This window comes from Phoenix dactylifera, chromosome 8 (assembly GCF_051530095.1).
Source record: "Phoenix dactylifera cultivar Ajwa chromosome 8, Ajwa_hap1_PhDact_Kaust_v1.1, whole genome shotgun sequence".
In the NCBI taxonomy this organism is placed as follows: Eukaryota; Viridiplantae; Streptophyta; class Magnoliopsida; order Arecales; family Arecaceae; genus Phoenix; species Phoenix dactylifera.
Window position 1 is genome coordinate 7385739 of NC_143197.1, and position 16405 is coordinate 7402143.

Consider the following 16405-nt stretch of genomic DNA (forward strand, 5'->3'; position numbering starts at 1 on the left):
AAAGCATCTGCGGCGATCTTGAGCTATGGTTACTCGAGTCATCGGACACGGGCGCATAAATATTTATATGAGAGCGCATCATCTGCCGTCCATGTTTAACAGACCGAGACCATCCGGTCCGCTTGCACGAACCGCCGGCTCGAGCAACACGTAAAGGCTACGAACGGCACGGATGAAGCGGGTTTGGCCCGATGGGTGGTGACACGGACCGTGGATCAGTTGTTCGCACGGAAATTTACCTCGTTGAGTCGGTGAAAATTTGAATGAAGAATCCGAAATGGTTCTTTTGACATGGCGATCGGGCCAGTCGAGAACGATCCAAGACAAATCCTAACCTAATCCAACTTTTAGATCTCCCAATCCTGGTTTACCCAAAAAAAAAATTCTCTCAATCCTGACCAACTCAACCGGGTAGGAATCTCTTCAATTCAATCCAACCTAACACACCTTGTACTAAATTTGAGTTGCATTAGATTGGTTGGGTCAGATAGGGTCAATTTGGTTGAGTTAGAATATGTCATGTCAATTAAATTAAATCCGGTTGAATAGAACTTTTAAGACAGGAAGAAGGTTTGAAACATTTTTACTGAATTAATATTATTGAATTGAAGCATCTTTGTACAATTTCGAATGGCATACGCAAATTGACAATATTAAAGATATAATTATATAAACATATAATCAATAATATATATATATATATATGCATGTATGTGTGTATATGTGTATGTGTGTATATGTGTATGTGTGTATGTGTTTATTGGTGTGTGTATGTATGCATGTGTGTATAATCAATTAGGTTAAATTAGGTTGGATTGGTCAAGTTTGGATTGGTTAAAAGGTCAACTTTACCCAACACTACTTGAGGTCATGTAGAAATTTTTGAATCCAATGCCAACTTAGATTTATAAAACCTTAATCCAACTCTACCTCATAAGTAGTTTTGGCAATTGAATTCAGGTTAAAAGCAGTATGTGTTGTAGTCCTGCATAAGAATGGTGATGTTGGTTTGGCTATCAAGGGTTAAAGTCTCTCTTTACACTTCTAAATATTTTGATTTTTTTTGCGCACATATGTGAGTAATGAAAAAGGGCCATTCTCCGTCAATTACTCGCACCATACCATGATACCATCCAAATTGAAGCCCAAGCCATGGGCAAACCTAGCCACTACTTGTATAACTATGGCTTGATATAACTAGGGATTTTAATGTGGCCAGAGGTTGTACCATTTGAACCATTACTGATGCTCTCGGCTAATATGGTCCGGCATATCTAATATAATGATATTAATATTGAAAACAACTTTGATATTTCTTGGTAAAAAGAGAATAGTATACTTTAAATAAATCGTCGATGAATAAAAATAGTTTCTAAAACTCCAAAATTTGTGCAAGTTTTATGTGAAGGATCAATAAATTACGTACGTATCAAGCATAGAAATAATGCATATTCCTTCTTTAGATTTTTTATCAAAACCTTTGACTTGCTCGAGACCCTCATAATTCTTTTTTTAAAAAAATAAAGAAAAAAAGTCAGTTAAATCCATGCTTAGATTAGGATTCGCTGTTAAGGGAATTTAAAAGTATTTTCATTTTCTTAATTAAATAATATCCTTATACTCCATCAATATGTTGTTTAAATGGACATGCCCCAATCTACTTTCTCAGGAGGAATTAAATTATAGATACACATCATGTATATATAAATAAATAAGAGAACAAATGACACAATCTCGGTGTAAATAATTCATAGTAGTTTATATGTAAACCATAGTTTCTCATACAACCATCATTTGAAGATCGAGTGCTAAATACCTCACTTTATTTTTGTTAATGGCGCAATTTGAGTTACGACCATCAAAATATCTAACTACTAGTGGTGGCTTAAAGACGAGTTTAAGTGAATGCAGATAAAAGCAATCTTCGATTTCACACAAACAAGTGTTGAAATTATTGTTTTCCCACTTGATTTTCTCATGAGAAGAAAATAATTTAAAATCGATTGGGATGGATCCCCAACCAAGTGCCATTTTTTAAATGATTCCTTGTGTACACCATGAACTAAATCCCAAGCTCAAAATGCACTACTCTTCTAACACGTGGAGAATCATGCTGTTCTTGCATGTTTTCTCCCCTCATTTTCCAAGTTCAAGACATGCTCCACTTATGGCGCGGGGGCGCAATGCTGGGCCGACCGTTGGCCCACTTAAAATACCTTATTTCCGGTGAGTTTCCCAATGGATACAATCGGTAAGGGTTCTCATGGGCATGGACCATGTGTTGGTTTCACCAACGTGGATCCGAACCCATAAATTATCGTCCACCTCCTAATTTGATCCTGGTCAAGTGTGGACCCCGGTTCGGCCGACCTTGGCATAAGTTCAAATGTCTGGCCATATGCATTGCCTTAAACCAAAGACATACCTCCATTCAAGCGAGATGCATAATGAAAGGTGTATTTGGATACCGAAAGATCATTTTAGTTCTATAAAATTCTTGCAGGTAATTTTTGTGGTAAGACATTTTTTTCAGATGAGGTGGGACTTCAACTCAAGCAAATCAAGAAAAAGAAAAAACAAGATACAATCGAGCTCTATATATATTATTATTTCTTTCTTAGTTTAAGTTTTTCTAATCCATTGATTGGTCATTATGAAATTAAAACCCAAGATTACTTTTATCCTTCAATACCTCAATGCCTCAAAGTTCCAAGATCCTCATAGTATTTAGGTATTTATAGATTCATCCTTCTATCATTTTAAGCCGAGCATTATTATACTATCCCTAAAAACTAAATATGTAATAGCCCTTGGCACCATATTCATTTGAAATCCATTAGTGATGCTGTAGACGATGAAAGAGGCAACCTAGGTTACCGCTTGACTGCTTTATGTTTCCAATAACTAATCATTCTTTTGAAGCAATTTATCTAATTTGCATAGGCTATTGATTAGTTGCTCTTCAAATCTTCATCACTATTCTCAGCCATTTCATTTTTTATCTAATGAGTTTTTTACATGAATACCCTCATAAATATCAGATTTTACATGAATACCCTTTCAAAATTGATATTTGCATATATACCCTCTTAAAACACTTGTTTTGCCATTTTATCCTTTTTTTATTTTTGTTTTTGCATATGAACCCATACTATCTAACGACGTTAAAAAATTAACGATTTCAAATTAAAATGACTAAAATATTTTTAATGGGTAGGCTTGCAAATAGATCGCGATCCCAATAGCAAAAAAAAAAAAAGACAGGGACAATAGCATAATTTTAAATTTTTATTTTATTTTTAATTAATATAAATATGATTTTTTTAACACTGTTAGAACTATCATTATATTACGGGCATTTGTACAGTAACAGAATTTTATGAGGATATATATGCAAATATCAATTTTAAAAGAATATTTATGTAAAATTTGATATTTAGAAAAGTATCCATGTAAAAAAATTTTATCAAATTTGTCCCACCACAACATCCTATTGGGATAAAATCAAGGTCTTCTTCATCCTACACTTGAATGGTGCGCTTCAACCAGGACTAGAATTACCTGTTTTAGGCTGTGCTTTTGCTTGGTCTGTCATATTTTTTCTTTGGTTTTAATTCTCTCCAGGTTATCCAATCAAGACTTTATGTAACCAAAATAGTTAAAAAACCCGAGATTCCGTGGTTACCAAACCCGTTCCATCGATGTCACCCCACGCTTCCAACTACTGTCCAATCCTACAACTGCTCAGCGTCCTTTCAATCACTCAACCATCACTTTCTCAGGGAAGTTCCACGTGACAACTCCTCCTCCCCAATCCCCTCTCGACAGCGAGCGTGCACCCTCGGAGTTACACCTACCAGGGGTAGCACCACACCACCTCCTTCCCCACCCTTTCTGGCTTTATATCAATCAATCCGTCGTCCGTCAACTCCGTCCGCCACCAAGTACTCCTCTGACCCCCCCGGCGCTGGCAACGACGTCCAGCGTCCGTCAAATCCAGGTGTCAATCCGTCAGGTCGCGGCCGCGTCCTTTATAGCAAAATCAAAGTACTAGATTCGGTTCAAAGGTTTCTAAAAGAAGTAAAGAGAACCAAGCCGAGTCGAGCAGAGATGAGCCGATGGCTCGGCTGATAGAATGGCGAAATGGAGATGGATAGAGGGGCGGTGATCTCGATTTGGGGCCGTTGGATTGGTGGGGCCAGTTGTGCCCAGTGGAAGTCGCCGGTCCTCGGTCTGGGGGTGGAGCGAACGGACGGGCAAAGGTGGAGGTCCCACGGCTTGGTGGGCGTACGACATGACAGGTCGATTTCTCTGCGGGTAGACCGTAGAGCCGTTGAGAATGGATCGGCTAGGATCAATTGAAGGAGCGAAAAAAGGAGCGAATGCTTCGGCGGCAGGCCATAGCAATCATACTTAAAAATAATTTAGCTAGAGTGACCGACTAGATTAAAAAAACATCAACAATATGTATAGATGCCATACTTTGCTTCGAGACATGCAGATCATAGTTAGTGGTTGTATGGTATTTTACGCCATGCATGCTTATGGAGAGGCTAATGGGATTGCAGGCTGATGGTCTTATATGTAGCCAATCACTCTAATAGTGCCTTATGGGTTTGAGAGAGGGAGCTGCTTAGAGCGCCCGTGATGTACTATTTTTTGACTTGTTGGATGTGTCCGTATTAGAACTGAATGAATTATCCGTTTTAGCGCAAAAAAAAAGTTAATGCTATATGGGGCCTATTTCGAATATTTAAAAAAGTTATAAAGTTGTGTTTTCTTTTGCAGGAATCTTCTATATCATTTGGGTAATAATCCATAAATAGTCAACCAAAACAAATTCAAAAAGCCTCGGAACTTAATAAATTTGGATGATTCCGGTGATCTAAAACTGGCACCCAAGTCTCCCCTTTCATCAAGGAAAAATAGAAAAAACTCTCGAAACTTAAATTATTCTAGAGATTAGTTACCCTAATCCATATATATATATATATGTCAATCAAATTTTTGTAAAATCAATGTTGCCAATATCGTTGTGAGAGGAAAATATTATTGCTACTTATTCAATTTAAAATGATTCAACATGCATGAGAGCCTTTTGTATTTTTACATATCTTGATAGATTATTCAGTGCTTTTAAATTCTTAAATTTTTCTCATATAAGAACTACTTATATAAGCAAGTTGTTTTAGTACCTTATAAATGGATCGGTTTCTATGTCATGTCTTGGCCCTTGTTTGAAACCATATCTTGGTCCTTGTAAATTTTTTTTGCCATGGTGGAATCCTTTCCTACTTCACGAAAGTTATATAGAAACTTCCCCTGCTAGAGAGAGTAAAAATATTCAACTGGCTCTCATTCCAACTCCTCCAGTTTGCATCCTATGCGGAGAAGATGAGCACACAGATTGCTTGTTTCCGAAATGCTCAAACATAAAAATCTTTTAGGAGGACGTCAATGGTGAGAAAAAATCCCAAAAAAACACCCAAAGAAGGCATGGGGCTGTCTATTATTCACTGCATGCTTGAGCATCTAGAAAGAGAGGAACAGGCGAATTTTCGAACGCGAAGCCAACTCCCCAACAAGACTGCTCCAAAAATGTTTAAGGATGCTTGAAAGTTGGACACAAAGTGGGGAAAAAAAAAACACATCCAACTCTGTGAAATGATTAGTGTTAGTTTTGAAATTCATTAGTCGATTGCAGATTTAATTTCGTTTTCAAGTTGTGGTGTCATCTATTGAATCTAGCACCTGGTTTTAGGATTCATCCAACAAAGGAGATAGCATGGCTTTACTAAAAGTCTGCCCTCTCCCTCTCATGCAGTTCTTTTTTTTCCACTCATTTTAGCATAGGAATATGGCACGGTATCATCCATGAAAAAACAAATGTTTCGGAATGACAAATATCCTGTCGAAAAACAAAAAGAAAAAAAAAATACATTAATGGGGAAGGTTAGAAAAAAAGTTTAATGAACTCCCGAGTATATTTCAAGAGAGCATAAGCTGGGTCATTCAATCGTAGCATCCTGTGTAAAAATTAATCTTTCTCCCATGACTTTTACTGCTATTTTTTTTTTTCACAATGCAGCAGCTCACACATGTCGAATATGGATACAGTCAATAGAATCAGTAACAAAAAGGTAATACAAATCGTGAGGCACCGCCACGTAATTGGTCCAAATAAAGTCTCCAGCATGGTAGGCTGCGAATGAAGCCACCTAGTCGGTCGCTATTAGACAGCACCAGCATTTTTTTAAAAACAATCTTCAATTTTTTAATAACTTAGTTTATATTGCTATTGGTCAACTGAAAGTGAATAGATTGACCATCAACATACAAAACAAAAAGGCGTGCACATGGTAAAATTCCAAGCACTCAAAGTAACTTGCTTGAGGGCTTTCTAAAATTTTGAACAATAAACTAGTTTCGACCTAGGTAAGCAAACCTCAAAAAAAAAAAAAAAAAATTCAAGGTGACTCGAAGTAATATTTACTTAAAAGCGCTCATCATTCGGGACGCGGCTGCTGACCTCCTAAGAGTCTCTGCGATCTTTCCGGATTAGAAGGAGGCTCTGCTTTCTCATTGTTTTCAATTTAATCGGACGGCCTTTATTTACGCGCTATCTTGGGCCATCAGGTTCCCATCGCCATCAGCAATATATATATATATATCACAGTAAATAAAAAAACACGGGACTCCGATCTTCAGCTGACGTGAGGAAGAGAATCCCGAGAGATGGTGCCAAGATTATCTATCGGATATCGTCATCTCTCTCCGCGTCGGGTGGGGAAAAAAACAAAGCAAAAGAAAGAGAGGAGTGACGCGGTGGTTGTATTATACTTTGCTCTGATTTGCTTTGAAAGCAATCAGATGTCTTTGAGCTTTCCAAGTTACGATGTAATCCCGGAAAGCGATGCGCTACCGCCTTTATCCAAAGTCCAAACATCCACTCGATCGTAGCGATTGCGAGATGGGATGCGTCTCCCCGTGAGTTACGCTGCCGCTGCCTCAAACGCCCCGCCCCTCGCTCTCGCTCGGCTCGGCAGCGTAGCCACGACGTACCGCCATTAGATTCCGTGCTCCTCACGAGACTGCCTTCTTTATCTCTCTTTCTCTCTCGCTGTGGGGAAAGCCGCAATGCTCGGGTCCGACTGTTTACCCAAGAGCAGTTACCAAGCACGTGAGACTCACGTGGGGGGATCGAATTGTCCTGCCGGCTCCCAACTTTATCCCGCTTGCATGCTAGGATTTTGGATCATGGCGTGTAAGGGTGATTAATAACATGAGCCGCGTACTGCTCATGCACGGTCGATCTCAATGGGCAAGAGGATCTGGTGGATGATTGTGATTTGACGGAAGGGCGGGGCGTATCCAAACTCTATGATGCTAGCCCTTGTCCTGCTCGAATAATCTTAGGTGTTGCACGTTGTCATTTTAGGCCTTAACCCATCCAAAAGGGGGGCAGGTGATTGAGGGGAGCAGGTTTTGATGTGTCAGGAGTTGGAATTGTCTCAACTAACCAGAGATAATAGGTGGGCTCCAGGTTTCACCTACTGTATTTATGATATATCCCCTTCAGTTTTCCCTCTGGACCTTGAAATAAGAGCCTAATTATTTCTTCCTCTTTTCTTTTTGTAAAAGGAATGATTCAAATAATTTTAACAAAATATAAAAAACAACAATTTAAGAAGTGCTATAAGCAACTCTCCCTTTCCAATCTATAGGACCTTTCTAGAGTGATTAATCACATACGGGACTACCTAGTATCCTCCCACGCCGCTAGTGCCACCCTAGATCCAGTCAAGTATAGCTACTCTGGCCTGCAACACACGCCAAACATGACCCAGATTGGCCCATCCTGCCTTCAACTCAGTCTCCAAAACTGAGGTGTTGAAGATTTTGCAACCACCAGTAACAACTATCTTGGAATCCAGATTTCTAATGACGAAGCCAGTATCTCTTCTTCTGCCACTATTTAGCATGCATCAATCGAAGTTGATCTCGAGAAAATTTAAAGGTGGGGGCTCCCAAATAAAAAAATACTATTCGAGGTACTACATGAGTAAAGATAGAGCTCTAGTTGTCCCGAGCTATCAAAGGCTTATACAATGGGTTTGCATGGATAATTTCTGCCGTCTATATCTGAGCGCGCTCCGCAACAAGCCTCGATGAAGAATTGCTATCGCCAACAAAAATCCAAGCATTTCTGGCAAAACAGATCTAAGAGACTAGTTTAGTAGCCTGATAAGAATGAACAAAATTAGAGGGCTTGTGTGATATCTCTCCGTGCGAAGCAAACTTCTCCGGATGGGTTTCATGCATCTTCATTTCTTATTTAACCTTCAGCTCAGATTAATTGACCTTCAACTTAAATGTGTTTTAGCATGTTCAACCTATCATATAATATACCCAATTTTTCCAAAAAGTCCCTCAAGCTTGTATTGTAAATAATCTGTCGCGAATCTGTTCAATTCCACATCGCTCGTACGTTCCAATGAAAGGGAAAACATTTTAAATGGAAAAAGCATTTGCAAAAGATAGAGAATGATGAAAGAGATAAAAATTCTAGTGCGACGCTAAGAAAATTGAAATATGATTGCAACCTGACAAGTGGTTTATAGGTGGTTAGCATTATCCATATCTTCAATGAATGAGTTTAAGGTCTGCAAGCTTTTCAAGATTTGAGGATGGATCTTAGTTGCTCCATTGCAATCAATGTTGTTTTAAATCAATGATTAAGATGATAAGGATCATAAAATGATGATCCTAGAAAGCGAACGAGCATGAAAAATTTGGCCACATTCTTAGTACAATTTCCCGCGCCATGACGTTGAGCCAATCGAAGCACGGAATTCACCTTGCAAATTGGCGCCATTTGCAGCCTCACTAGCGGTCCCACTATCTAACAGGCCACGTGTCGCTATTTTTTTCGCCTATTTCCTGGTTGGGCCCAAATCTCTGGTCCACTCTTCCCCAATGCATGAATAGCTCCAGAAATCCACTTGGTAAGATCGAAACCGTGAGTACGAGAATTTGCGCGACCCTGCTCGCTCTCCTCTATCGAGACAGAAGGCAAAAGCTTCTCAGTTTCCAAAGCCCCGAATCTAAACCCAAGTTGGGAAGCAAAGCTAAGCTCGCTAGGCCACCTCGAGAAGGGACATCTCTAGTTCCATATCAATAATGAAAGAAATACCCTCCCTATGACACCAAGGCTATTCCCCCTTTCTGATCCCCATCCAAGGGAAGGACCCTCTAAATACACTCTCCTTGGGTACAGCAAGTGCTCATTTTTCACTGATATAGAAACAAGTGCATCTAAACAAGCAGAAAAGTTTGTTATCAAGTTCCTAGAATAAATGGAAGCAAGGAAAGGAAGCACCAAAGACACCAATTTCGTCTCTGTGGCTCTCACTATTGAAAACCCACCCCACCAAACCCCAAGACACACTTCCCATCACTTCCCACACCCCAATGCTCCCACCTCCCATCATTTTCAGTTAGACAGGTTTGAAGGAAGGGAAAGGAGGGGAGATACATAAACCAAAGAGTGAGACATTGAAAGGTTCTGTGACACCTCACACATTCCCATGCACACACTACCCCACACTTCCCTTTCCATCTCCCCATACTCTCCCTCTGGCCACCATGCCTATGCTCTATGTTATGTGCGGTAATGGTCGCTCTCCGATGATATTATACCAGTCCGCAGCTATAAACATTCCTCAGAGGCCTACCCGAGCTTAGCCTTATTTCGTACCCTTCTAGGCTATCTGTTATCTTTCGAAAGGTGGTTTCTTGGGTCTTCTCTCTTTCTTACTTCCTCCGTGATGTTTTTCACACCACCATCTGTGTCTTGTTGGTTGACACAGTAGTTTGGAGATGATAGCGCCCATCTTTTCTTGTCCATCGGACGGTGATATCTTGTATCTCACTAGCCTTGCTCATGCCCTCTTGAACCTTCCTCCCTCTCTCTTTCTTTCCTGCCAATCTTATCAACAGCAAGGTGGTGTTGAGAACTGCTGTTAGGAGGGTTCGGAGTGCTTTCTTTTTCATTATTGGTATTGCTCGGGGTGATGGGATCGCTGTGTATGGACGTGATGAAGAGGAGGAAGGCGATGTGGCTCTACCCAAAGGTGGTGGGCTTCAACCCTCCCGAGAGATGGGGGCACTCAGCCTGCTTCTTTGAAGGGGTTGTTTATTTTTTTGGGGTAAGTATGAAGTGAACACCTTGGTTGCTGCCTGTTCGTCTTCTTTTTCTATTGATGTTTGATATGGTATTTCTTGCTAGATCGAGGTCCTTTCTATTAGCTTCCACATTTTATCCCTAGTATTTTAAGGAAAGAAAAATTCATGATCATCAAAAGTTTCAGGCTTTACTTTGCTTATACTCTGAACATTTAGAATAGTTATTGGCAACTTAATCAGGCTATGCTTCCCCTACCCCTGGTTTTGATTTAACTTTCTCTTGCTCCTTACCTTTATAATGTTATTTTTGAAGTTTTTACCTTTTTCTAGTTTTTATTTTGGTGCTTTTTGTGTCTGCGGATTGAGTTTAATGCACTTAATTTAGCAAGTTAAGCCAGGGATGCTTTACATCCCAGTCTATTGAACTTTGTCTTGCTACCTATTTTTATAGTGTTATTTCTTAGAGCTCGTACCGCTTTAGTCAGATATTCTGCACTGTATATAGGGAAGTTGAGTTTAATATACTTATTTTTTCAAGTTATTCGAGGTAGACACCTTTTCGGTTCTTAGCCTGATTCTTTTTATTTTTTTCTTGAAGGAAGAGATGGGATTTTTACATGTTTCGTAAATTTAAAAAAAACTTTTTTTCCCCAGTTCCATCCTTCATCTTATTATCATATAATTAATACAAGAACTTTCTGGTGAGAACAAAGCTTTTGACATATGTTAAAAACTCTGTTTTTTCTTTCTGCTAGATCTGTTTATATATATATATATATATATATATATATATATATATATATATATATATATATATATATATATATATATATATGTTTTTTTATGTTTTTTGGTGGAATGATGTCCTGTATTTGCTATCATAAAACAAAATTAATTTATGTTAGCAGAGAGCGTTATTTGTGCCATTACTTTTGTCTTCCCTCTTCTCGTCATCTGTTCAATATTCATACTGGCCATCGAGATCGATTGAGTTCACGTGCATTCTGATACATAAGCTCAGTAAAAATCAGTTTAGCCTCTCAAATTTGGATTATTTGCTATCTTGTAAAAAGTAGCTAAAGTCCAAGTTAATGCAAACCGGTTGGTGAATAGGTCTTGCTATATGTCTACTAAGTAGCTGGAAGCCCTGTTTCCTTATCTTTCTTTTCCTTCTTCTTCTTCTTCTTTTAAAAATCAGTGTTTTTTGTTACTAAATTAAATACTTCATTGAGCTAGGACAGTTGAAAGTTCTAGGTGGAGAAGAAATTTGTGTTTGATTGGTGACTTTTTTTCTTTTTCTCTTAAGTGTAGAAAAAGGTGAGGGAAGAGGAGGAATCAGAGGTCTTTCTAGGTGTTAGATCAGGGTTGGCACACAAAGTTAGAGAAAGAGAAAGAGAAAGAGAGATAAGAACCATGGTGAGAGGGAGTATGATACCTTTGTTCGTGCAACTTCTTTAAATAACATGGCTTCTCTATACATTTTCCTAAATCTGCTATCAGAGATACACAAGCAGATATAATTAAGTTTCTATTCTGTACAAGTATGAACACTTTTATCTCTTCTTCCTGCAGGGCTGTTGTGGTGGATTACATTTTAGTGATGTCGTCACTCTCGATCTAGATACCATGTCCTGGAGCTCCCTTGTTACAACAGGTCAAAAACCTGGAAACCGAGACAGCCACAGCACCGCGCTCGTAGGGCACAAGATGGTGGTATTAGGAGGTACAAATGGTTCGAGGAAGGTAAATGATCTTCATATATTAGATTTGCGGACAAAAGAATGGAGCAAACCCAATTGCAGAGGCACCCCACCTTCACCACGTGAAAGCCACACTGCCACAGTGGTAGGCGATGATAAACTGGTTATATTTGGGGGAAGCGGAGAAGGGGAAGCAAATTACTTGAATGATGTTCATATACTAGACTTGAAGAGCATGACATGGACTTCTCCGGAAGTGAAAGGTGATCCCCCTGCACCAAGAGATAGCCACACTGCAGTTGAGATCGGCAATAAGCTTCTTATCTATGGCGGTGATTGTGGCGATCGTTATCATGGGGAAGTTGATATATTTGATTTGGACACAATGACTTGGTCAAGGGTAAGGATTATTCATCTTTTTCTCATCTTAACATCCTTTGTACCATATTTATGTTTTTTTCCATTGGATCCATTGGATGGATAACCAAAACGATTACAAATAAAAACACCTCTCACTGGCACATCATGTGTATCATATGGGATTGTAATTATCTCTTTATTAACTCATGCCTTATTATGCGAGTTTCTTTGCCTAGCAGTATATAGTTTGATTAGTAATGTCAACAATTGCTAAGTTTAGCATGTATCTCAATACAAAGCGAGTGAGAGTGGGAAGGATGGATGGATGGAGGTAATATGTTGAAGTGATCATTAAAAGGATAACCAAAATCAACCTCTGAATATTGATTACCATTTATATAACTTCATAATATAAATTCTTTCACCAGTGTCCAAATTGATTTCAATACTAGCTTGACAGAAACTGAATCCTTCTATGGGAGTGCAATTGTTGAATTTTCATATTTCTAGCATGGTGCTGGATTTGGCATTCCAGTTATTTATATTGGCATTTTGAATAAGACATTTTGCTGTCATGCTCGTGTAAAGCAGCATAAACTTTGTTAGAAGATTTATAGTCAGCTGCCTGATTTGAACTTTATCATCAGCCATCACATATGGTTACTTGAGCTGCAGGGCAATCCCGTCTGAGGTTGTCGCACTACTCTTCAGAAAAAGGCACCTAAGATATCACTATATTTTCATTCTATCTGGTCAAGAAATTACTGAATCTTCATTCTGTTGGATGATCGTAGCGAGACTATGTTGCTCTAGAGATTCATGTGATGTCTTCGCTGATTCATATTATCATTCTAAGTGCCTTCTTATGCCTGCATTGCTGTCCTATCCTCCAACAGATAGCCTAATGAATCACATAGGAAAGCACTATAGTTGCATTGTAGAAGTATGCTTAAAAAGGAACATTTTTTCTAGCTGGCCAAGTGGCAAAGCTTGTTCACTTGGCTACGACGCTGGTCATGCTCTCTGTTTTAGGCTATTCTGCTAAAAATAGAGCCGGAACAAGTGAATTTTGCTCTAGAATCTCATGATAATTATATTTTGTTACAGTTGGCAGTTCAAGGATCTTCACCTGGAGTCCGAGCAGGTCATGCGGCAGTCAATATTGGGACTAAGGCTAGTATCCAGTGAATTATGAGAAGTCAGCAAGTTTTGTTTGGTGGTTTCTGAAAGAAAAAGCTCATCAATTTTTTCCCCTTGTAATGTAGGTTTACATTATCGGTGGAGTAGGTGATAAACAATATTATAATGATGTTTGGGTTTTCGACTTGGGCACCTTTTTATGGGCACAACTTGATATTCGTGGCCAACAACCACAAGGGCGGTTTTCTCATACTGCTGTAGTCATGGGCAACGATATTGCTATATATGGAGGGTAAGTCTCTTGATGCAATACCTATACATTATAGTTTGAAGAGGTCAATATGATTTTGGTGTCTCAATGCTTCATATAATTATGCTTTGCATTAACAGATGCGGAGAGGATGAACGCCCTCTCAATGAGTTGCTGATCTTGCAGTTAGGGTCTGAGCACCCTAATGGTCGTTACAACATTTCCATGTGCAAAATTTTTGGTAACCACTGGAATCAACAAAAACGGAATTTTTGTAGAGGAATGGAAGATTTGGTAAGATTTCAAGTGTCGAAACCTAATAACATGAAGTGACTCTGTTTCATCATTTTACTCGCAAACTTAGCTATTGTATTTAACTGTACTGCAGAAAAATGTGGTTCTGAAAAATGGAGAGCTTTGTCAGCGATCTCGCGAAGTGGAATCAGAACCAAGGAACTCTCTTTTACGTGGTTTGGGTAAGCCTTGTTCTACATTGAAATGAGTACATTGTTCAGGTGCAGAGTTTCATATGCAAGATTTGTTTTCACCTCAGATAATATGAAAGCAAAAAGGAGGAAAACTGGAGATGCTAGAGTGTGGGAGATTGAATCAGAACAAGAAGAACATTCTCTCTCGCTTTCTCAGCACTCATCTCCTTCACAATCTGATCAAGAGCAAAATACTGTCAGGAAATTGTCGACTTCTGCCAACGACTCGATTTTGGCCTCTCAACAATTTGTTCACTTCAAGCAACATCCTCAGAGGGAGCCATTAAATGGTGTTCAAAGGACTATTTTGGATGGACATATCTCGGGTGGAGAACCCCCGAGACAGCCAAAGACAACACAATTTCTTCGTGCTGCTCCCAAAGCAAAGCAAGAAGTTCCATTTCTAGCTGTAGATCAAAAGCCACAGCCAAGGCCTGCTGTTCCTCCATTGGTAGGCCACCGTTGCAACAATTCAACCTCTTCAACAAAATCTCTCTCTCTCTCTCTCTCTCTCTCTCTCTCTCTCTATATATATATATATATATATATATATATATATATATATGTATGTGTGTGCGTGCGGCAATTCTGATCTGTTTATTTACAGATTGGAGCCGAGGTTCATGGCATGGTGGATGGAGCATTTGACTCTGGGTACCTCATGACTGCTTATGTTAATGGCCAGATTCTCAGAGGCGTCTTGTTTTCTCCAGTAAGATATATTCTCCCTGTCTACCAAATATAAAATAAAACTAAGTCATGGTGCAGCCATTCCTAATATCTGTTGTTCTTGCGGAACTGCAATGATCAGGGAATAGGTGTTGCAGCTCCAAGGTCTGCACTACATTCTCAAGGTCTAACAGGCTCTGCTGCTGTTTCACAGCATTGTTCAGCTGCTGCTGCTCATGCCATTCCGATCCAAATCAGGCCACATCCACAACCGACGACCTTTGTGCTGCCTGAGTGTGGGCATCATGGGCGGCAGGCTCACCGAGACCAAGTTGCCAAAGCCCAACCAGCAAAGCTTAATAGTGATCTACAAGGTGTTGTCCTGACGTTGGGAGGACCTGGGGGAGGCAGTGCACCTTAGAGTTGAACTACAAAACTCTTAGAAGTCTTTCTGAATTGACTTGTATTGTAAATTCTAATATCAGGAATAAGAATAGAAGCTTTTGAGCTGTTTAGCTTCAGGATTTGTTGTTACAGTTGGTTTTGTTCCTTTGCCTTTGTTCCCATATGGTAGGGCATCCTTAGTGTTTTATTGTTAATCTTACCTATAAATATTGATTTTGATGTAGTTTGCTTGCAAGCAATCCGCTGGTGTTTGGTCAATTTGTTTGTACCCATTTTCTGATGGCCAACCTAATAAGTTGTACCTGACTGATGGTTATAAGCTTTCATATTTGAGTGCTACTGATAGCTGCAGTTGTTACTCTCCTTCCCACTCCAATACTGGTGGTTTTTTTTTTTTTTTTGAAGTAATGTTACAAGTGGCTGTTATTTTGTAAATTGACTCAGTTTATGTCAGTATTTTTAAGTTGGTGGTGCAGCCTGAACAGAAGATGGGGAGGGTGGGTTTCTATTTGGGTATGGGTGGCTTCTTTCAGCTTATTAAAGCAGCATCAGTGATCCCATTGCTTTTCTACAAGAACTTGGATGGAAGTAGGGCAGTTAATTCGGGTTTTTCTGTTGCTAGGTGCATTTTGTAACCTGACATCAGCTCTTTTCTCAACCAAGAGCTCAAAAAAGAAAGAAGCATCAATGGAGAAATTTGAAGATATCCATTTCCCTCTTGGCTTTGCCCTTTTTTTTTAAGTAGTCACTTCTTTCTCAGTTGTCATGTTTAAAACTAAACATTTGATGGTTCCTCTGCAATCTGTATGTTGTCTCTTTGAAAATTTTGTTCACCAATAACATATAGTAACTTGCCTGGAAAAGTTGGAAAAGGGAGGATTAAATTTTGATTGAGGGGAAAAATGACTCCTGAATTGTTATCTTAAATAAGCAGATTTGCCTTTTATTATTGTTTGATCAATTTTTTAGCATTTGAGACTCATCTTGCTTAGTATTATGAAGTAACAGTTACATTATCTGGAGCTATCATTGAAAATGTAAATCAAGGGATTGTAACCAAGTTATTCTCATTTTCTGTTGGTTTGTGGCTCATCAAGGTTTGCTTCTTGCTCTTAAATTCAAGTTGTGACTACTTTCTACCAATTGAGAAATCCCGCAGACACTGGGCTAAGCCCTGTTGGTGAATCAGATCTCGAGGTTAAAATGGA

At 39.1% G+C, this 16405-nt stretch overlaps 1 protein-coding gene across 5 annotated transcripts; it reads left to right on the forward strand.

Annotated features, from left to right (window-relative positions):
* The first annotated feature begins 9014 nt into the window (after positions 1–9014).
* Positions 9015–15542, forward strand: LOC103700995 (uncharacterized). Of its 5 annotated transcripts, none has more exons than XM_008782919.6 (10): positions 9568–10208; positions 11497–11601; positions 11758–12285; positions 13353–13418; positions 13511–13677; positions 13776–13929; positions 14024–14111; positions 14189–14574; positions 14731–14835; positions 14935–15542. In XM_008782919.6, exons 1-10 carry the CDS (start codon positions 10074–10076, stop codon positions 15211–15213), a joined length of 2013 nt encoding a protein of 670 aa, XP_008781141.4. In that variant the 5' UTR covers positions 9568–10073; the 3' UTR covers positions 15214–15542. The 5 variants fall into 5 exon arrangements, with proteins under 5 accessions (XP_008781143.4, XP_088558763.2, XP_008781141.4 ...); XM_008782920.6 differs by having other exon boundaries at positions 9664–10208; positions 15007–15542; XM_088702638.2 differs by having other exon boundaries at positions 9743–10208; positions 11492–11601.
* Positions 15543–16405: the final 863 nt, after the last annotated feature.